The 22267-nt window shown below is 43.6% G+C and overlaps 1 protein-coding gene across 1 annotated transcript; it reads left to right on the top strand.

Annotated features, from left to right (window-relative positions):
* Positions 1-12570: 12570 nt before the first annotated feature.
* IL6 (interleukin 6) lies at positions 12571-17077 on the top strand. The gene is made up of 5 exons (XM_053553722.1): positions 12571-12623; positions 12772-12962; positions 14015-14128; positions 15261-15407; positions 16615-17077. Exons 1-5 carry the CDS (start codon positions 12605-12607, stop codon positions 16786-16788), a joined length of 645 nt encoding a protein of 214 aa, XP_053409697.1. The 5' UTR covers positions 12571-12604; the 3' UTR covers positions 16789-17077.
* The last annotated feature ends 5190 nt before the right edge of the window (positions 17078-22267 follow it).

Raw genomic sequence — 22267 nt, 5'->3', positions numbered from 1 at the left:
TACCAATAATTGTGCTTCATGGATAATGATTTCACTTAATTCTCACAACTACCCCCAGATGCTTTTTATTTGCCGAAGTTTACAAATGAAGAAACTCAGCCACAGGGAATTGAAGCACTTCACCCCAAACCACACAAGTAATAAATGATGGAGCTGGGATTTAAACCAAGGCTATCTCTGCGATCCACACTTTTTCTAGTAAACCATACTGCCTATGATATGGAATAAGTACATATATATGTGTATATATATATATGTAATTTTGGAATAAAGTATTGTAGTCTTTGTTTCTAATTTGCAAATCAAATGAGCTTAATACTTTATAACACTTTTAAAAAGCACCCATACAAGACAAATTAAGCTGCTCCTTACTTCCAAAACCTTTGGTGATTATTTTCAACACATAAATTGCAAGGACACCCCACCTTTCATTCATTCCTCAGCCTTGTGCACTACTGAAGTGCTCAAAACTGTGCTATTCCTTGGCATAAGAAAGATGAAGTCCTTGAGAACTTTTCTTTTCTTACAGTCCCCCCCAAATAATAATAATAATAATAGCTCATTTTTATTGGCAGGTGCTAAGCACCAGGTTCCAACAGGCAGGTGCTAAGCACCAGGTTCCAACAACGATATGATATAGGTACAATTATTACCCCCTTACGAAATGAAGCTTGTAAATTACAGAACAAGCATTGGAACCCAGGCAGTTTGGCGCTAGAGCCAGGCAGTTTGGCCATTGTGCCACTGCCTGGAAACAGATTAGTACAGTACATGACTATGTGCCCCCAGAAAAACCTTCACTGTTCTTGGAAATGCATCAGCAGAGCCTTCCGGGAGGATGGAGGCATGCTCTGCATCTCGACAGTAGTTCAGAACATAGAGACGTCACAGCATCCGCAAGATGTCATTCTACCCTGCACCGAATCTGTTGGGAAAAAACTTACATGCTTTGGGGAAAAAAAAAAAAAATTGTAACACGGAGTCCCATGTGACCTGCCTGGGAGCTGTGCCATGTAATAGAACCAAATTGCTCTCAGGGAGTTTTATATTTTGCTCAATATTCTGAAGTTTGGCTATAATCTAGACAAGTATCAACCAAGTTCCTGTCATTAGTGAGTACTGTTAAGAAGAGGACAGGAGATTGGATTTAATGACAATGTTTGTTTTTCTAATGCAACATCCTAGAAATACGTAACAGAACTGTAGCAGAGATGAATCAGAAGGAGGATGCAGCTCCAGAGGCCATGCCAAGAATAATAGTAGAAGTGATTCGCTGTCATTCTGGTACAGTTCAGAGCAGACTTAGGATCTAAGAACCAGCAATCCCTTAGAGACCCTAAGAACCCTTCAGGGTTTTCCTCATCCTGTCCACTCAGGGCTCAAAGTCAGCCTCTTTATTCATCAGCTCTGGTTGGGATGGAATAGTGACAAAGCAGAAATCTTAGGCCCCCGGCTGCTGCTTTTCGGCCTCAGATCCCCTCCCTGTCACTGATCTTCAGTTCTTCCTGACTTGGCCTGTGAATCTAAAGAGCTAGGCTTGGCCTCTGGCCTGATTCACCAAGGCACAATCCAGTACATGGCTAGGGAAAACCCAAGGGTATCTAATTCTTTCTTGTGCATACCCTAATCCCCCCTAACTCAGTTATAGCCTGGGCCTATCTGTTTATAAAAATAGCAGCCTTCTGTAGTCCCAGCTACTTGGGAGGCTGAGGCAGGAGGATTGCTGGAGCCCAGGAGTTTGAGGCTGCTGTGAGCTAGGCTGACACACTGCACTCTCACCCTGGCGACAGAGCAAGACTCTGTCTTTAAACGAAAAAAACAAAAGTAGCAGCCTTCATTTGGGGGCATAGAAGTAGCGTACTTTGACCAGAACAATCTCTTTCATTAAAAAGCTTTATGGTTAATTGCCTCTGAAATGAGACAAGATCAAATGGTCTTTACTGCCTTTGATACATTCTTTCCTCATACTCCCCAAATAGTACTTACATGATAACTCATGTCTGGATTGAATTGATTTTGCCTTCAAAATATCCCTCGGTTTCCTTGGGCCCCTGGATCTGCTGTATGATATTAACAACTGGCTGGGGAGCAGAGGGAAGAGAGTGCTCTGATTTGTAGTATTGGCCAGTTTTCGTGGTGTCTAATTTCAAGCTATCACGGGGAGTCATCGAATGCAGAGTTGGGAAGAGTTAGGTGCATCTGGATCTCTTGAGCCTAAGCCCACCAGCTCCTGCACACTCCTGTCTGGCTTCCATCCACTCTTATGCTGAGACAGAAGTGATTCCCTGTCATTCTGGTACAGTTCAGAGCAGAATCCAAGGCCTCCAAGGCCACCTCCCTGACTCCAGTTACCAGTGGGGGTCTTCTTCCTGTCCACTCAGATTAAATACTATCATCATATCAGTGACCTGTTTAACCCACGTTCCTTGGCTCCCTATTCCCTCCACTTCCACCTAGCTTTCAGTAGTTCTCCATCCTCATAATCTGGTCTTACCAAAGGTTGCTAATTTTAGCAAATAAAAATACAAGATGCTCAATTCAATTTGAACTGCAGATGAATAAGCATATGCTTTTTTAGCATAAGTATGCAATATTTGGAATATACTTACACTAAAAAATTATTTGTTGTGCATCTGAAGTTTGTATCTTGGCAACTTGTATTTTATCTGGCCACCCTACCCCTAATCCACCCAGCACAGTTCACCTCTTCTCCCAAACACCAACAAGCTTTTTTGTGATTCTAGGATCCTGGATGATCGTAGATAAGTCATTTAACCTCTCTGAACTTCAGTTCTTCATCCATAAAGTGAGGATAAAATAGCCACCTCCATAGAGTGAAGTTTAGATGAATTAGCATGTATAAAGTATCCAGCCCAGGCCCTGGCATTCTATAAATACTTGATTGATCCTACATGGAAGGAAAATAATACTGTGGTTATAGAATTCAAAGGCCATGAGTCCTCCCAGGACTTAACCTAGTACATCCAAACTATCCCAAACCAGTGTTTACAATTATATTTGTAAAGAGATTGACTCCGGGGTAGGGAGTGGTTGTGGAGGGAGTACTGAAAAATCCAGTAGTAGCCCACTATAGAATCTCAGAGTTCTCAAGAGGAACCATGGGGCAATATGAAAACATCTTCCCTGACTATCATTGGAGGATGCTATCCTCTTCTGTTCCCATAGGAGATACAGTTTCCCTTGTACAAGCAACACGACCACAACAGGTAAGAGAGAGGTCACCTGAAGGACGCAGCCAGAACTAAAGGTGGAAGGAAACAGGGAAGCGTGGCAAGGGTGCAAAAGCCTTATGGAGATGTATAGTGATTTTTGTGCTTTGTAAAACAGGCTCCAATAGGAAATTTCAAGGTACTAGAGGTAATGAACCACACGATGAGGACAGATGATGGCACCATCATCCATGACGATTCTCCATACCTACTGCCACCAAGAGCAACAAGCTACCGACGCCCATGGTGAAGCCTCCCCAGAGCACGGCTGTTTCCCAGAACCAGGTGGAAGCAAGCGTCAGCTGAACTGAACACTCATATTCATGATGCTGGGCAACCAGCAATCAATCAATCCCCAAATTGATTTAGGAATTATACTACTCCATGAATAACTGCCAAGTTAACCTCCCAGGAAACCCAGTGATTATTTTAAATGCATCTCACCCTCATTAAGACATGAACCCTTTCCCTGTGCCTGATGAAATGGGTGCCATGCATAGGCAAGTCATCTATAAACCTCATTTGCTGTTTCCCTTCTGAACTCTGTTACTCTATAGACATTACTTACCCACCTCCACCCGGAGAGTTACCCAGAATGTTATGCATACAAAGAACTACAAAAAAGAAAAGCTGCTTATCAAACACCATATATGGCATTTTCCTGTTTTGTGTATGTACACACACACACATACATATCTACATACACACACATAGGCATGTATATGAAATATGTATCTCTCTCTACATGGAAAAATGTCTAGAATAATCATACCATAATGATAACAATGATTACTGCTGGATGATAAAACATGTATTTTCTAAACTTTTTTCCTTTTTGCCTATCTTCTACATTGAATATGTATTACTTGTATAATTTTTTTTTTCTAAGACAGAATCTCATTTTGTTGCCCTCAGTAGAGTGCCATGGCATCATAGATCACAGCAACCTTAAACACCAGGGCTCAGGTGACTCTCTTGCCTCAGCCTCCTGAGTACCTGGGACTGCAGGTGCTCGCAATGACGCCCAGCTAATTTTTCTATTTTCAGTAGAGACAAGATCTCGCTCTTGCTCAGGCTGGTCTCAAACTCCTGATCTCAGGGCATCCACCAGACTCGGCCTCCCAGGGTGCTAGGATTATAAGCATGAGCCACTGTGTCTTTTTATTTTTTTTAATTCCCTTTTTAAAAAAAATTTTTTTTAATTTATTTATTATTAATGTAATAGCTGTGTACATTAATGTAATCATGGGGCACCATACACGGGTTTTATATACCATTTGACATATTTTCATCACACTGGTTAACATAGCCTTCCTGGCTTTTTCTTAGTTATTGTGTTAAGATATGTATATTCTACATTTAGTAAGTTTCACATGTACCCTTGTAAGATGCACCGTAGGTGTGGTCCCACCAATCACCCTCCCTCCACCCATTCTCCCCCCTCCCCTCCCCTCCCTTTCTCCTTTCCCCATCTTCTTAGGTTATAACTGGGTTATAGCTTTCATATGAAAGCTATAAATTAGTTTCATAGTAGGGCTGAGTACATTGGCTACTTTTTCTTCCATTCTTGAGATATTTTACTAAGAAGAATATGTTCCAGCTCCATCCATGTAAACATAAAAGAGGTGAAGTCTCCATCTTTCTTTAAGGCTGCATAATATTCCATGATGGACATACACCACAATTTATTAATCCATTCGTGGATCAATGGGTGTATAATTCTTTTTAAGTTAGAAACACTTAATTTTGAATATTGATTGTTCCTGCTTATATAATAAATAAGAAATCTGCTGCCTCCTTGCCTTGATATGCTGAGCTCTGACATCTCCTGAATCAGTTTAGCCCTGCCCGAGGCCACCAAGATCCTGCACAGGTCAAAATTGGCAGCACCATGACCAGTCAGAACAGGTCTACTAACCAGTACATGGGTGAGAACTAGAAGACAGCATCAGACTTTGGAGCTTTCAAGAACTATTTCTCAATTTAGAAACTCTATTCCTATAGTTCTGTCAAGAGTAGACTCTGTATTAAGTATGGCTACTGAAGATCACAGAATCACAGAGCCACAGAATGCATCAACCCTGAGATGGGAGAGTCCTTGCCCACAATCCTTCAGTTAGTCGTCAGCTCAACATGCATATCTGCCAAGGGCTACACTTGCCAAACACAAGAAATCAAGGTTTTTGCAATACAGTAAAAAGATAAGCCTGATTCAGGGAAACCCTACATTCAGCCAGAAGTTTTGCCGGCCATATAAAACCCCAGCTTCCTTCTGAATCCTGTAATCCAAGTCATGTCCAGAAGACCAAAAGAGAGTGCCCATATGACATCCAACAGAAACAGCCCAGGACCAAATTTCTTTCTGACTCCTGCCCTGACCCCCAGACTATACACCTGCTACCTGCAGTAGTTTTATTGGGTCCACAGTGAACAAATATAACACAGAGAAGGAGTATTATGCCAGCCTTTCTGTTGGTTGTCTTAGGACAGGAAGGATCTGGGGCACTTAATGCCAATCACTTAGGCACCAAGCCCCCAAACAAATTTTTTGAAATAGGAAGCCATTTCCACACATCCTGATCACTTGCCAAGCCAACTTTTAAATTAGGTTATGCCTTCCCTCTCTACTCCCCCACCCCCAACATCTCAGATACTCACAGGAAAGTAGCACAAAGGAAATGTGGCCTCCAGTCTAAGGATATAGGGAAGTCATCCCACAGAACCCTTGAGGGACACAGCACTGCACCCTGGAGACCCAGAAGCACAGAAGGGGCTATAGGCCTGGCAGAAATGGAGCGGGCAGCACCCACTGGCGCCATGTCTATGGTAGGTCTGTGGGTCAGGGACTCTGCTCTGTGCCACACACACCCATACATGTGCATAGCTACTTATAAAATAGAATTTAATAGCTTGAAAAATTTCCTATGATTATTTGACCTGCTGACCTGAATCTTAATTCTTCAACAACATTTTAAATCAATCCAGATAGGTCCTTCTTCAGGAATAATAGAACACAATGCCTAGAAACCATAGAGTGTTTAACATGTCCAAAGAATTTCATAGACACTGTTCCACCATGAACACAAGAGATGACTTCCTACTTTCATGGATTCATCTTACTAACCACTAACCACTTACTTACACACCACGAGGCTTTGTTCAAAGGGACTAAGACACTGTCTTTTTGGCAAATAACTAGCCAGAGAGGCAGGGAAGGGAGGTGAAAGACGTCATAGCCAGGTCAGCAGAATCCCCTGATCTTGTTATTAGATGTGATGATCTCAAATGAGTTCTTAGTAGCTTAATTTTGAGAGAAAAGAGGTGAGGAAACCAACCAATGCTTTGCATATTTAGTTTCTGCCTATAATATTGAACTCAGAGAACTGAGATCTTTGCAGAAACCAAAGATGGTGACTTGTGAGAATAAGTTATTGCTGGTAGTTGACAAATTGAAGTTTCCTAGTTATAAAGCAGAACCAGCAGTCACCACCATAAAAAGCCTTCCCCACAGATGGAGAAGAGACAAAGCATTGAAACTCGGTCAAGGAACCTCACCAGCCCTGAAGAGCTGGGTCAACAGGCTCCTTCCCGATCAGCAAAGCAACTTCTCATCACAAAACCAGTGTCAGAGCAACTTGCTTAACAACATCTTCAGATCAGGACACACTCTTCCAGGCCTAGAGACCAGGAGGAAGGGGATTCAGGAATGTTGTAGGACAAGGGGAGTCTATATTATTGCCCCCAACAAGGCCACTTCCCTTTTAAGATTCCTGGGATTTTCCACTTCAGGAGGGGGGAGGTAACTGATCACATATCAAAACGATGAGAACATGGAACAGATGACCTCCTCCCTACCCAGTTTTTAATCAGAAACACAGCAGGGCACATGTGCCCCTTCCCTGGCCTCGGGGGAATAAGGTCCAGCCAGAGCATACCCTCTTCTCAGGGTCCTCCAATAAGACATCAGAGCTGAGGCTGTAAGTGCTGGAGATTGAGACTGGACCAGTGCTGGAAATTGTCAAGAGCTTTAGTCACCAGGCTTGGCTACCCTCTATCTGGGCTCTTTGCAAATAGACAAACCACGTGTCCCTAATGTTATCTCTCCAAGCAGTAACACCACTCTTCTCAAAGCAGACACTTTCCAGAGCCTTCAGGCTTGTCATCTCCTCAGTGGGACTGAAGAAGCTGTTACATCACTGATTGCAAACTTTTTATGACTCGGTAACAAGTGAAACTGCATTCTGACAGCAACTGTAAGTCCCCTAGTACCCAGTGACTTCCCTTTTGTTTTTAGCATACTCCCTCCTGTTAAATCACAAACCCGTTCATCTTCAACCCCCAGATTATAGCCAGAGAGTGCAACACCACCTAACTCCTGAAATGTAGAGAACACTTCTCCGGAGAGCCTAAGTAGCAAACAGAAGTTACTTTTTCCCCTTCATCTTGGATGTCGTAGTAGACTCCAAACTGGACTCTTCCAACATGTAGGAGAGCAGTCATGGGAAGTAGTTCTGCAGGGCACCGAAAGGACCTGCTCCCCTGCATAAGGTGGACAAGGAACCAGAACTGCTCTGGTTTCCCTTCTCCTGCCGCACACACTCTCTTTTGCCCTGCCTCTCTTGATCTCAGCTCTCCTCAAATCAGCAATGGTGCAATCCAGCAAATAAGAGGTTATTAGTTAATAAATGCTGAGAGTACAGCCTTTCCTGGTCATTCATACACATTAAAACGTGGGGATGATTTGGGGCCAGGGGTACATGGCAAATCTCTGTATCTTCCTCTTGATCTTGCTATGAACCTAAAACTGCCCTTAAAATAAGTCTGTAAAAAATATAAGGGATTGGCTCAGCGCTCATTGCTCAGTGGTCAGGGCACCAGCCACATACACTGGGGTTGCCGGGTTCAAACCCGGCCTGGGTCTACTAAACAACAGTGACAACTACAACAAAAACATAGCCAGGTGTTGTGGCAGGCACCAATAGTTCCAGCTACTTGGGAGGCTGACACAAGAGAACTGCTTAAGCCCAAGAGTTTGAGGTTGCTGTGAGCTGTGACACCACGGTACTCTACTGAGAGTGACATAGTGAGACTGTCTCAAAAATAAAAAAGTATAAGAGAGGCGCTTTCCAAGTGGAAAACCCATTGAGATGCAAATGAATGACACTATCATGGTGAAATTGTGTAGCACTTTGGAGCAAGGAAGAGTCCATTTCTCCGCAAGTAAATGCCAGCCCAAGGCATTGACACCAATGAAGATTCATACTAGCAAGACACGGGGTGGGGGTAGGGGGCAGACAGTGTCACCAACCTCTCTTTACACATGCATTCCTACTCCTACACACTTGCCCTTTTTTGACTGCCAGAGCATAAATTCTGTGATTAAGTCGTGACCCCCTCAAGGGCCACTCTCAGGAGTTTGAATAATGACAATGACCATGTATAGGAAGGCTGTGGACACAAAAACACTTAGCAGAGGCTTTCGAAAAGCGCTAGTAGCCAGACACAGCTGGGCTAATTGTCTAAATCAAGGGACCTGGTTTGGGGATTTTAATGCTTTCAAAATGACATAAGGCATTTTCAACAAAACACATACCCTTATTTCTTCAGGGCGAAAATGACTGGGACACCACGTCTCTGGCACAGTGGCCTGGATCATTCATAGACCTTTCATATGCAAGACACCAGGTGAAATGAGAGAGCAGAGCTGGAAGAGTTCTTGACAGCTAAGGCTCTAAGCCAGTGGTTCTCAATCTTCCTAATGCCGTACGCAAAGAATTTTATGGTTGGGGAAATACATGTTCCACAACATGAGGAACTGTATTAAAGGGTTGCGGCACCGCTCTAAGCTAAGGAATGTTGGGAAGAGCTAGCACTGATGGTGGAATTACTACATGCTACAGATTTTGCACATTCCATCTCACTCAGTCTTCACAACAGTGCTGTCAGGGAAGAGCTATTATTATCCCAGTTTTAGAGGTAAACAAACAAGGGCACTGATCAGATCCTTGGTTTAACAAATAGATCCTTGGTGTAATAACCAGGGTCAAACAGCTAACAAGTCGTAGAGGTCAGCTTCAAGCCCAAGCTGCAAGACCCCAAGGTTTGTGTTCCACCACATGCCTTCCCGTAGAGAGCTACACTGGTGGTCAAGATCAAAAGTTATAGTGTGTGTACGTTTATGTGTGCATGTTGGGTACACAAACATAAGCCAACAATGTAAGTACAGAGCTTGCTACAGCTCAACAAAATTCACTGCCTGCTGCTCAAGAGGAAGCCTATGCACTGAGATAGCAGGATTTCACTAAACAAAGAGATTTTTTTTGGCTGGCTGGCTGGCTGGCAGGCAGGCCCAGTGTCCAACCTCACTTCCATTCCCAGGGCCACTGGCTTGCTGACTGGCTGGCTGGCAGGCTGGACAAAGAGTTTAATATCATAGGCATCATGTGGGGAGATGGGAGGAATTTCTCAAATCCATCTCTTTGAAAATTTGGGAGAAAGGATGTATGGCAGGCAAAAAGCTAGGCCATTGGGTTTCCTCATTGGCTGCATTCAGGGCAGAACCATGGAGTGTAGGACTTGTTCTCTTTGCTGACCTGGTTCACGGGTGGGAGTCACAAGACCAGTTGAGTCCTTTCCTCATTCTAGGCCACTGGTCTGGGTGGGTCAGCTATTTCACCAGAATGCAGGACCTGGAAGATATCGCAAAAACTAGCCTTAGGTTTTACAAGGGTGATGTTATCTTTGGGGAAAGTTAAGAATCTTTCTGACCATTAGCTATGTGACCCATGAGTAGAAATTATAGGAAAGCAAATTAAGGGATAGGGCCTGGTCATTATCATTATTTTTAGCTATGCCTTGGGGTAACCTGCAGTCTCGATGTCCCATGTAACCCCCCAGATTCCCAAGTGTGGCCCCTCAACCAAATCCAAATTTCACAGAACAAACCCCTTTATTAAAATGACTTACTCTGTAAAATTCGGATTTAGTCAAAAGCTAAAGCCACAGGTTCACCACCCCTACCATAGCTCTCACTTTGCACCCCTTTATTAATTTGTAAAGGGCAATTCAAGGTGAGTACTAGGGTAGCTGAGAAAACCTCTCCCAGACTAGAATAACAGAGTATTTAGTTGAAAATACCGGGGATTAGGCATTACCTCTGGAAAAAGGAACCAGAAAAGACAGACTTACCTTTCCCTGCTTGCTCTAAGACTCTGGTACAACATTTTATATGAACACGTACTGCCATTTAAAAAAGACTTTTTTCTTGAAAAGTTAAATCTGCCTTAGAAACAAAAACAATCTAACCTAAACATTTGCACCCTCATATTAATCTAAAAATAAATATATAAATAAATCTGTATATTGTGTTGTGTCACGAAGTTCAAGTATTTGAAATTAACCAAGTGATATGTTCTTAAAAAACGAGATATTTGAGAAAAAGCAAAAAGCTCACACTATGGAGGCTTCTCACACCACAGGGGAGGCAGGGCAGGGGGCTTCATTCAGACCAGGAGACAGAAGTCAGTTCCCTAGTGTCTAAGTTGCTTAAAACCCAAGAGCAGTAAAAGTGAAACCATCCAACCATACTCCCTCATTTTCATTTTCTTTTCTTTTCTTGTCCTTTCAAAAGCATAATTATTTCTAGAGGAAATTTTAAAACATGGTCAGGTGCCTGCAGTGTGTGTGTTTGTTTGGGGGAAGGCTAAAACCTTCTGACTTTACAAGGGTAAAATAAGATATTTTCTTTCATCCATCTGACTGTAGAAAATGAAAACCCTTACAATGGCTAGAAGCAGCCCCATTTTCATTTTCAAACCAAAAATCCCCAGTTCTGCTGGAGGACCACTGCTTCTCCAAGCTTAGACAATCAGTGAAAGAATGGATAACTTCACTTTCCACAACAGGCAGGTCCAAAAAATGTTATGCAGAAAACAAAACTTGAGTAAATCATCCATATTTGAAATGCCCTAGCAGAGGTCATTGTTTTAGTAATCTTGAAGAGATCCTCTATGCAAAGCAAAGAAGTTGATTGTGATGTTAACGCTATGTTTTGTAAATAACTGCTTTGCTGTAGTTGCAAGGGTCCTACTTTATTCTGGAGCCATCCTCAGAGGCCTCTGAGTTTTTGGAGACTAGTGGGGCTGCCAGATCTAGAGGCCGTTTATGTAGAACCAAGGATCTTCTTGCCAGAGATGACATCCTCAGAGAAGAGGGCTTCTGCACAAGCTTGACCCAAAAGGAAAGCCTCTAAACCCTTGCCTGGGTTAGTAGTTCCTTTCCAGCCACCTCTGAATTCAAATCATGTCACCTGAGAAAAGGGAGCAAGGAACACAAGTTCTAGAAGATGCTTCATTGTCTTCCTTCAACACCTTCATCGGAGAGGTGAGTAGTGTTCCTCCCCATGTCTGCCCTGAACCAAGTGTGCTCCAGTAACTTCAGGGCTCCAGCAGGCGCAGGGCCCATCCATGCACCCCAGGATGCCCCCCACCCCTGTTGCCAGTGGTGGCGAAGAGACTTAGATGGCAGTGGGGCCACCACTAGCCCTCTCGCACAAAGATGGGTCCTTACTCTGAGGACCCCCAAAGAGTGGCTAGGGAGTGACCAGGGCAGTGGTACCTCCCCTAAGTGAGCTGGAGCAGGGGAGAGGAAACCCACAGATGCCTGGTGCTGTGGCAAAAAAGAGTCACAAGAGAGACTACTAGAAATAACTGCAGGAGATTTTGGGGTGGCCAGGCAGCTCTGCAACAGGTGGTCACAGTAAGAGCCAGGAAATAAAAGTACTTGGATGACTGGTAGTATTACTTTCTCTGTAAACCCAGACTCAGGTGCTGGGGTCTGAGGAAACTCAGGTCAGAACATTTTAGGTTTTTTACAAATACAAATTTACTGGCATGCTCAATCCTAGTCTGTTAATCTGATAATTAAAGTTTTTTTATTTATTTATTTTTTTTAACACAGCTTTAATTCCCCCCAACCCTTGTAAAACTTGGCGCAAGACTTCGGCTTTACTTTCTTTGTCAAGACATGCCAAAGTGCTGAGTCACTTAAAAGAAAAAAAAAGTAAAGAGTGATACTACTACTTAGAGATGGCCTCAGTGATGACCTAAACTGCACTTTTTTCCCCAGTTGTGATTCTTGTGATGCTAAAGGACGTCACATTGCACAATCTTAATAAGGTTTCCAATCAGCCCCACCCGCCTTGGCCCCACCCCCACCCTCCAACAAAGATTTATCAAATGTGGGATTTTCCCATGAGTCTCAAAATTAGAGTCTCAAGCCCCCATAAATACAAGGCTGGAGGTGGCCGAGGCACATTCAGCACTCTAGCCGTCCAAGAAGGAAAGAGAGCTCCATCCGCCTTCCAGGAACCAGCTATGAACTTTCTCTCCACAAGTAAGTGAAGGGAATCCCTGGCCCTGGGAGCTTGGCGGGGCGGCCGCGGCCAGCGCCGCTGCGAGAGGGGTGTGTGGCCGGCTGGCGGGCGGCCAGCGGAGGCAGCTCCAGCCGCCGCGCTCACTCTGCGCTCCCTCCCTCCGCACAGGCGCCTTCAGCGCGGTTGCCTTCTCACTGGGGCTGCTCCTGGTGACGGCTACTGCGTTCCCCACGTCTGGACCCCTGGAAAATTTGGAAGAAGATGCCACCTCCCCAAAGCCATTATCACTCAGTACTCCAGAACAAACCGAAGGACTCATCAATCACATCATCATGGAAATCGATGACCTGAATGGGAAGGTGGGTAGCTTGGCGATGGGGACAGAGGCCCGTGTGGGATGCCTTCTCCTGGCCCCTGCATGTGTGTGGACAGGGGCCCCGGCATGGGGAAGTCTTTGCTGGTCCTAGGGTACTTTAGACTTGAGACCAAAGGGACAGGCTACACTGTCTTCTGGAAGTCTCCTCTACTTTCTGGTCTCCAGTCCCACTCTGTATTTTTCTTCTGGAAAAGAAGAAAAATGGGACTGAACCCCCTTTCCCTGGCCCATTCTCAGCTCCACACTTGGCATGAGCTCTTTTTTCCCTAACCAAATAACAAGGTCTGTGAACCTTCTTTTTGTTCTTTGGACTGTAGGAGAATTAGAAAAATGTCACCTGAAATGAATGTTCAGCTCAGGGCAGGTGCATTACTTTTTGGTGACATAAGCTCAGTAGTTAGGAGTCCCGAAGTCATTCCAGCTAGGATGTGTACTTTAGCGGCCACCAAAGTGGCTAAAGGATCTCCCAACTTTACATGCAAGATATTTTGGCTCTGTTTGGTAAAAAGAAAAGAAAAGAAAAAAAGAAGGAGGTCGGGAGCTATACTACAGTTCTGGTTCTGCCAAATTAGGTTTGTGATCTTGGGGGAATTCCCTACCTGCCACCGCTGGTTCCATCTTTAAAGCTGTGGGGCTGCACTAACTATCTCACAGGTCCTTCCAGCTGGAACATTCAATGGCTTGAATGGTATTCACTCAATTCTCATCAAAGCGGCTGTCTATTATTAGGTACCTACTATGTGCTAGATATTTTATATGAATAGTATCTCTCATCCTTACAACAAACTTGCAAACTTTAATGATCCCAAATTTGGAGATTAGGAAAGTGAGACTTGGAGGAGTAACACACGTGAAGTCACAGTTACAGTAGACTTGAAGCCATGTGTGCCCAAATTCACTTGATTTTGCTTGCCAGGATTTGTGGCTTCAGTTTTCTTAGAGACTTTCCCAGCTGTAGTAGAACAGGGATCAGCCCTCTAGTGGTGTTTGTTTTAGGGGCACTAATGTGATCACAATTCTGGTATTCTTTCCTAGATGTGCAATAAGGGTATCAAGTGTGAAGATGACAGCCATGTCCTGGAAGATAGCAAACTTCCCCTGCCCAGGCTGAAAGATGACGATGGATGCTTTGAAACTGGATTCAACAGGGTATGAACTCGCTGCCTTCATGTTTAGCTATCACTTAGGTGAAAGTTCTCCCTCTTGCCTACAGTACCTGTATACACAGAGATCCAGTCAACAAGGAAGGGGACAGATAGTAAAGAACATTATATCATTTCATGAGGATGCCAACTTAAAGCTTTTTTGAAGGCAGTTTATTTTTAAACAGCCTTGGCCTGAGATGGCCCTTCTGTGTTAGGATTTTCACAACTGCCAGATGTTAGAAACCTCAGCTAGTTCATCCTGAGTAAAGTGGTCTGCTTGTCAGGGTGGGGAGGGGAGTCTTTCCCCTCTTTAGTGTTCCCTGGCAAGATCCAGGCCTGTCCTCCTTGGGAGGTCATTCTCTACACCCTGCTCCTTCCACACAGTGAGATGATAACCTGCAGCAACAGAGTATTCCATCCACACAGTGAGATGATAACCTGCACCAGCAGAGTATTCCATCCACACAGTGAGATGATAACCTGCACCAGCAGAGTATTCCATCCACACAGTGAGATGATAACCTGCACCAGCAGAGTATTCCATCCACACAGTGAGATGATAAACTGCACCAGCAGAGTATTCCATCCACACAGTGAGATGATAACCTGCACCAGCAGAGTATTCCATCCACACAGTGAGATGATAACCTGCACCAGCAGAGTATTCCATCCACACAGTGAGATGATAACCTGCACCAGCAGAGTATTCCATCCACACAGTGAGATGATAAACTGCACCACCAGAGTATTCCATCCACACAGTGAGATGATAACCTGCACCAGCAGGTTATCCATAAATGTGCAACATTGATAAGGGCAGGGTGCAGAAACAGCATCAAAGGGAGAATCCAGGAAGGATCTCCATTGCCACATTCTAGCATCTGTTGGGCTTTAGGTCAAATTAATAAAGTGGTGTCTCTCATTGTCCAGATATTTACAATGATGCTTCTCCATGTCTCAAAATATGATGAGTAAGGGTACATAAAGTTCCCTGGAGGGGCAAGGGAAGAGGATCCTGAATTATAGCAATTTTAACTTTCAAAATTGATTCTCTTTTTTCCTGGGTCTTTGACTAAGGATTAAAATTGGTTCTAGCTGCTGGTGGTAACTAATTTTCCTACTATCTTTCCCCTTAGGACGAGTGCCTGACAAGAATCACCTATGGTCTTATGAGCTATGAGAAATACCTGGCATATATCGAGGGCAAGTTTGAGGGCGATATGAATGAAGCCATAGCTTTGGATCTGGGCACAAAACACCTGATTGATGTCCTGAAGGAGAAAGTGAGTGTTTCCTCATTCCCTCACTTGGTGTGGGGAAGAGCAGCTCAAAGGAAGTGGCTGAACAAGTCAGGGTTGCAAGGCTATGTGACAATGGAAGGCTCTGAGAAATAGTTCCCTGTAGTTTAGGCTTTTGCTTTTATCTTTGTCTCTGTTCTGCAGAAGATATCAATAACTGTATTTACAACTCTATTAAAGGAAGTGGACTTTAACATCAATTTCTAATAGTTTAAGAGATAAGAAAGGTGAGCAGAGTCAGGGGGAAGGATATCAAGTCCACCCAAGGGATCCTTAGTAACAAAGAACAGAGAGCACAAAAATAACCTTAACATTTTAGTTAGTGCTAAGTGGCATTCTTTTCATTATGGCTGTTTCAACTCTTTTTCTCTACTTTTTACCAGAGAGTTAATTCAGAGAAGTTTCCAAAGGCTAAAGGCTGAGCCATGGCGGTTCAGTGTGTGGGAAAGCCAGGCAGAGTGCAAGAGAAGGGCCCCAGGATGATACCCTGGTGCTAATCCCATCAAACCAGGGTTTCTCCTACTTTAACATTAACAGGAACACCCTGGGGATCTGGTGATACAGTGTGATTGGGCAAGTCTAGGGTAGGGCCTTAGATCTGTATTGCCTATATCCCTGGTGATGCTGAGCTGTGGCATTCTGGGATGCACCCCAGGGTGCAAGGCCTTCCACAGTTATTTACACCCATTTGGGTGGGTCTATGGAAAGATGCTTCCCAGTCCTTTTCACACCAGCAGATCTGTGTACTCTCTCCAGATGCTGGAGGGATGGTGAGAGGGAAAATGGAGGAAAGTATTAGCTTTAAAGATCACTAAAAAACCCATTTAAATGCCTTTAAGTACAGGTTTTTCATTCATCTATTAATTTCCAACTCTGTGCCAGGGCACTGTTTCAGATAACAGGACGGAAGACAGATGAGATAGTGGTGTTGCCCTCAGGGTGCGTATAGTCTAATGGGAGGCAGAGCAGCAAAGGAATGATTAGAATTCAGTTGCCATGAAAGGGTCCTGGTCAGGGTGGGCTAGGAGCAGTAGTGCCTCCCCCCACCCTGCCCTCGACCTGGCGAGTCAGGGCAGGCAGCCCCAGCTAATCTCATTTACCCCAATTCAAACACTTTCCCACAGCTCAGAGCATCCTTCCACTGAAACGGATTTGTTCAATATTTAAAAAATTCTTTTTATTTTCTCTTCAGTTGACAAATCCAACTGTCGAAGTCACCCCTGACCCGACCACAGATGCCGATCTGGTAGGGCAGCTGGACTCCCAGGAGGACTGGCAGCAGTACACAGCCATTCACTTTATCCTGGTCAATCTGAAGGCGTATCTGCAGAACACCTTCAGGGCCCTGCGCCATATGGGCATCTAAGATTGCTGTTGTTCTCGGGTATTCCTTCCCCTGGGTCTCAATCAGTCCACTGTGCACATAACTTATGCTGTTCTCTGCGAAGAACTAAAGGCATAAGTGTTAGGACACTATTTTAATTACTGTTAATTTATTGATAATTTAAATATGTGAAGTCAAGTTAATTTATATGAGTGATATTTATATTTTATGAAGTGCCACTTGAGATACTTTATGTATTAGTTTTGAGATAATATAATGTGGCTATGTAGTTTGAATATCTTGTGTTTCAGAACCAGATCATTTCTTGGAATATGCAGGCTTACCTCAGATAAATTGCTAACTTATACATATTTTTTAAAGAAATATTTATATTATATTTATCTAATGTTTAAATTAAATCACAATAAAAAATCAGCAATTAAACCTTCGTGAATTGTGTTTCTTGTCACCCCAACCCCCCAATCAATCACTTGCAGAAATTGAGCACCTATTGCATGGCAGGCACCATTCTGTGTGTTCCATCCATCACATCATCTACTCCCAGCACTTGTACCCTCCTTTCTAGATGTAGGTGTGCCCAACTGGACGGGAGGGCAGGGGCCCAGATTTGAAACTCACATCCACCTACTTCCAGGTCCCCTATTCCTAATGTTTAGGTCCCGTTGCTTTCCAGGAAATTGAGAGAGATGTAGAAAATCCCAAAACATGCTAATGCAGGGAATACATTTAGGGGTGCAATTGAAGACTAAGAGATCATACAACCACTTTTGTAAGACATCAGCAAATATAACCAGAAGTTCTGCCTCCTTCCTCTGGGTTCCTCAAACATTGTATATATCTATCCACCTTATATTACACCTTAAAACTGATGGATTTTTCTTAAAGCCAGCCAGCATGTGGGTTCCTCAGGAAAGCAGACACCAGGATATTCATCTTTGTATCCTGGGACCATGGCCCGGAACCTGAACAAAGGAGCCCCCAGTAAAAACTGTTGAATGAAGAAAGCAAGCACAGATGACCAGATATAAGAAGGCACCTCAACTGTTAGGGGCACGTAGTGTTCAGGAAAATTGCTAATTCTGTGTACTTATGTATCTTTATTTCAAGAAAAAATAGCAAAAATTAGCAAAGACATTCAAAAAAACATCTAGAGAAGGCACTGAATAGTCGGCCATGAACACCTCCACTTCCTTTCCATCTGCTCTCTCAACTCCCCCATCAACAATGGTGCCGAGAAGAAATCTTGACAACTTAACATGGTTTCTTTATCCCATCTCAACACAGCACCAGAAATTTGATACAGATTTCCCCTTTCCAACCCCAGCAATATGAAAGTTCTGTCTTCTAATAAAGCTTTTCCCCACCCTAACCACCATAGACTTCTTCCTCCAGGGAAGGAGTTCTGCTGGGCAAGGGAAAGTCCAGAGAGGCCAAGAACTGAGAGAAACTAAGAAAGTGTCATATATGTTGATTTCTCAAAACCATTCATCACAAGTGGGCTTCCAAAAATTAGGATAAAATCAAAGAATAAATAGAAATAGCAGTCAAGAATTCTTCCATTCTTCAAATAAAAATGTGTTGGATACCATATAAAAGTCAGGAAATTCTCTCCTTGATGAAGAGCTGAACAGATAGACATGGCCCCTACCCTCATGTAGTTTACACGGTGGAGGGAAAATAGACATTGAACAAAGAATGTAAGTATGATGAGGTTTACAAAAAAGAAATATGAAGTGTGCTGAGATCCCATGCTGGAGTTACTGATAGCAGGAGAACCCATCTAAGCCTGGAGAGGGCAGCCATGTAGGCTTCCTTGAGGAACAGAGAGGTCTTAGCTGAGATAAGAAAGAAATGTAGGAGTCAGCCAGGCCAAGATGGGTAGAGAGAGCATTCCAGACAGAGGGAACAGCATGCACACAAAAAGCACACCATGTTTGAGACATTGAAAACCATATTATGTCCAATGCATATAGAATAAGAGGAAGTGTGGTTGCAATGGGGTGAGGAGGGAGGCTGGGACCAGATCATCAACAGTATTAGAAGCAATATTCAAAATTTTGGAATTGATCCCCCATGTGGTGAGAAGGCACTGACAATTTTTAAGCAGCAGGAAGTACAAGTGACTTACTTTTTTTTTCCCATTTGAGACAGAGTGTCAATTTGTTGTCCAGGCTAGAGTGCTATGGCATCAACCTAACTCACAACAACCTTAAACTCCTGAGCTCAAGCAATCCTTCAAGTCGTCCACCACAACACCCAGCTAATTTTTCTATTATTAGTAGAAACAGAGTCTCGCTCTTGCTTAGGCTGGTCTTGAACTCCTGAGCTTATGAGATCCTTCTGTCTCAGTCTCCTAGAGTGCTAGGGTAACAGGCCCACCGATTTACATTTTAATGTGATCACTCAAACTGCAGTGTAGAGAATGGTTGGGAAAGGGGCTGCAAGAGGATATTGGAGTAACTTCATCCCAATCCTCACTGAATGCGACCTCACTGAATGGAAATTGAATGGTAGATGTAATCAAGAAAAGATCAGGTCATAAGGGTGGACACATGGGAAGAAGTTTGAGTGAAGACAGGCAGATATTGGGGAGATGCATCTATTAGCCAGGGAAAACCAAGGGACTCCAAAAACTATGAGAAGGGAGGAAGAGGCAAAGAAGGAGCCTCCCCTACAGGTTTCAGAGGGAGCACGGCTTTGCTGATGCCTTGACTTCAGACTTGTAGCCTCCAGAGCTGTAAGAGAATAAACTCCTGTTGTTTTAAGGCACTCAACTTACCTACAGCAAGCCCTGGGAAACTAGTAAGGCTGCTATCACAGCTCCCAGTAGGTGGGCCTAATCTAAAATAGAGGGCCGGGAAAGGATTCCCTGCACAAATGACAGCTAAGCTTATTTCAAAAGAATATGTAGAATTGGGCCATCTGGGGAGGCAGGAGAGTTTTTCCGCCTAGTGAGCAGAGAAGGTGCAAAGGCTCAGAGGCAAGGGAGAAAATGCCAGAGGAACTGAAGAAGTCTGAATGACTGATTCACAAAGTAGCAGGGCCCACATTGTGACAGAGCATGGAGGACAGATGAAATAAAAATGCTAATATAACCAAAAATAAAGAGCACCTTTCTTGGAGGAGTTTTTGATTTTTTTTTTTTCAATTTGCTTGCTTTTGTTCTTTAAATGTACAGGAATTTTTTAGTTTTTTTTTCTGATGGCCTGCAGTCAGGAGGTTGGGCTCCAGAAGCAGGCAGGAGAGCCAGAAGAGATCTAGTTTCCTGCAGCAGGTCCCACCACTGGGGCAGACAGTACCAGGGAGGGAAGAGGGGGGGAAAGAGAGGGACAGAGAAGACAAGGAGGAACTTCATGGAGCAGAGGGGCCCTAGAAACTTGAGAGACTTGAATAATAACCTATTTTATTTTATTATTATTATTATTATTTTTTTTTTTTAGAGACAGTCTCACATTGTCACCCCTGGTAGAGTACTGTAGCGTCACAGCTCACAGCAACCTCGAGCTCTTGGGCTTAGGCGATTCTCTTGCCTTAGCCTCCTGAGGAGCTGGGACTACAGGCGCCCGCCACAACGCCCGGCTATTTCTTTGTTGCAGTTTGGCCGGGGTCAGGTTTGAACCTGCCACCCTCGGTATGTGGGGCCAGCACCCTACCCACTGAGCCACAAGTACGGCCCGAATAGCCAATTTTAATATATCTTCTCCCTTACCCGTAAAACGTTTGTAAGTTTTGTTCACCAGTCAAAGCAAATATTGTCAACTAAATGCTAACCCAACTCTGAAAAATGAAAGGAGATTCATGTCCACCCTTTGGGGAAAAATGGACAAAGGATGGTTGAAAACACAGTGAGATTCAAAAACAAGACTTCAAAAAATGATCAAGGAGATGCAGAGGTAAGAATTCAGTGTGAGAAGTGGCAGGGCAACAACCAGAACATGTAAGACCCCACCAAGAAAAGCAATAATACTCAGAGGGATTTGGGAGAGATTTGAAATTCCTGCAGTCAGCTTTGGATGAAGACACTATTATGTTGGCTGTCATATCTGGATGCTAAAGGGAAGTGTTATCCCCACATACTAAAGGTATTGAGGACACTTAGGTTACACACGCATGTGAACCAAATATTTGTAAGCAAGAAAGCGAAGGGAGGCAGCAGGACAGATTTCACTTCAGAGTTTCTGGTGAGTTAAGAGTGGGAAAGAAGAGAGAAGCCAATCTCCAAATATGCTCATATGCTGTAAGAAAACATCAAAGATGATGATGATGATGATATCGCTATCACGGAGCACTGACAGGGCTCAGTGTATTCTATTTCAAAGGCACATGTATTAACCAAAAGAGCAGAAAGGCTAACAATGTGGGCAAAGTCACAAAGTTTGAAATTCCATAGCAGACTGCCAGTTATCCTTTCAGATTTATTCTCCACGTCTACATTTCCTATCCTCTTTTGCAGGTAGGTGTGGCCATGCTAAAGGAGAACATGGCAGGCCTGAGACACCATCCTTAGGAAGGCCTGTTGGCAAGCTCGGCCCTTATCTGGGATTTGGGAATTTGAATGGTAAACAATTCTCTGACATCAAAATAAAACTTGTCCCAAATGATAAGAGTCTAAATGGTTTGTGCAAACAATATGGCTTTTACTAACCACCTCATTTTGCTTCTGGTAATCTGAAATTTTAATACTTGCACAGAAGGGATCCCCCCGCCCAAAAAAAAAAAAAAAAAAAAACCTGGGGCACTGAGTTGCTATGACTTCTCTGGAGGACATGCGTTGTCACAACTCACCAATGGAGGAATTAAGTATATCCTGGGTCATTCCAGTGGAAGAGGACTCCTGGATGCCTGTGCCTGTTTCCTCCAGAATTCACCCATGTGTCTTTTCCCTTTATTGAGTTTGTTTTGTATCCTTTTGCTGTAATAAATCATAGCCATGAACATAACTATATGCTGAGTACTATGAGCTCTTCTGGTAAATCACCAGTTCTAAGGGTCATCTTAGGAGTCCCTCACACAGTGGTTAGGTTTTCACCAATGGCACAGAAATAGAAGTGATGCCATTTTACTTTCACTTGCCTAAAAAGAAATTGCTTGCTGGGCAGCGCCTGTGGCTCAGTGGGGAGGGCACCAGCCCCATATACTGAGAGTGGCGGGTTCGAACCCAGCCCCTCCCGAACTACAACAAAAAAAAAGGAAAGAAAAGAAAAGAAAGAAAGAAATTGCTTGCTTGCACCCCATTTCTAGTATTTTATCTTTCTGTGAATGAAAACAACAAGGTGGTGGTGAACCAGCATCCATCCAACAGAAGAAAGCAATACCCACAGTCCACATGGTACACAGCAGCTTCATGTGTCTACTGAATTTAAAATTTAAACTATTTAAAGATAAAATTAAAAACTAAGGACCCCAATTTCACATATGGCTAATAGCTATCATATCAAACAGTGCAGATACAATTCATTTCCATCATCACAGAAATTTCCTGGAGAGGAAATTTGGGAGA

Source organism: Nycticebus coucang, chromosome 11, assembly GCF_027406575.1.
Source record: "Nycticebus coucang isolate mNycCou1 chromosome 11, mNycCou1.pri, whole genome shotgun sequence".
Taxonomy (NCBI): Eukaryota; Metazoa; Chordata; class Mammalia; order Primates; family Lorisidae; genus Nycticebus; species Nycticebus coucang.
The sequence above is the reverse complement of the archived record's forward strand: the minus strand, read 5'-3'. Positions and strand labels throughout refer to the sequence as shown.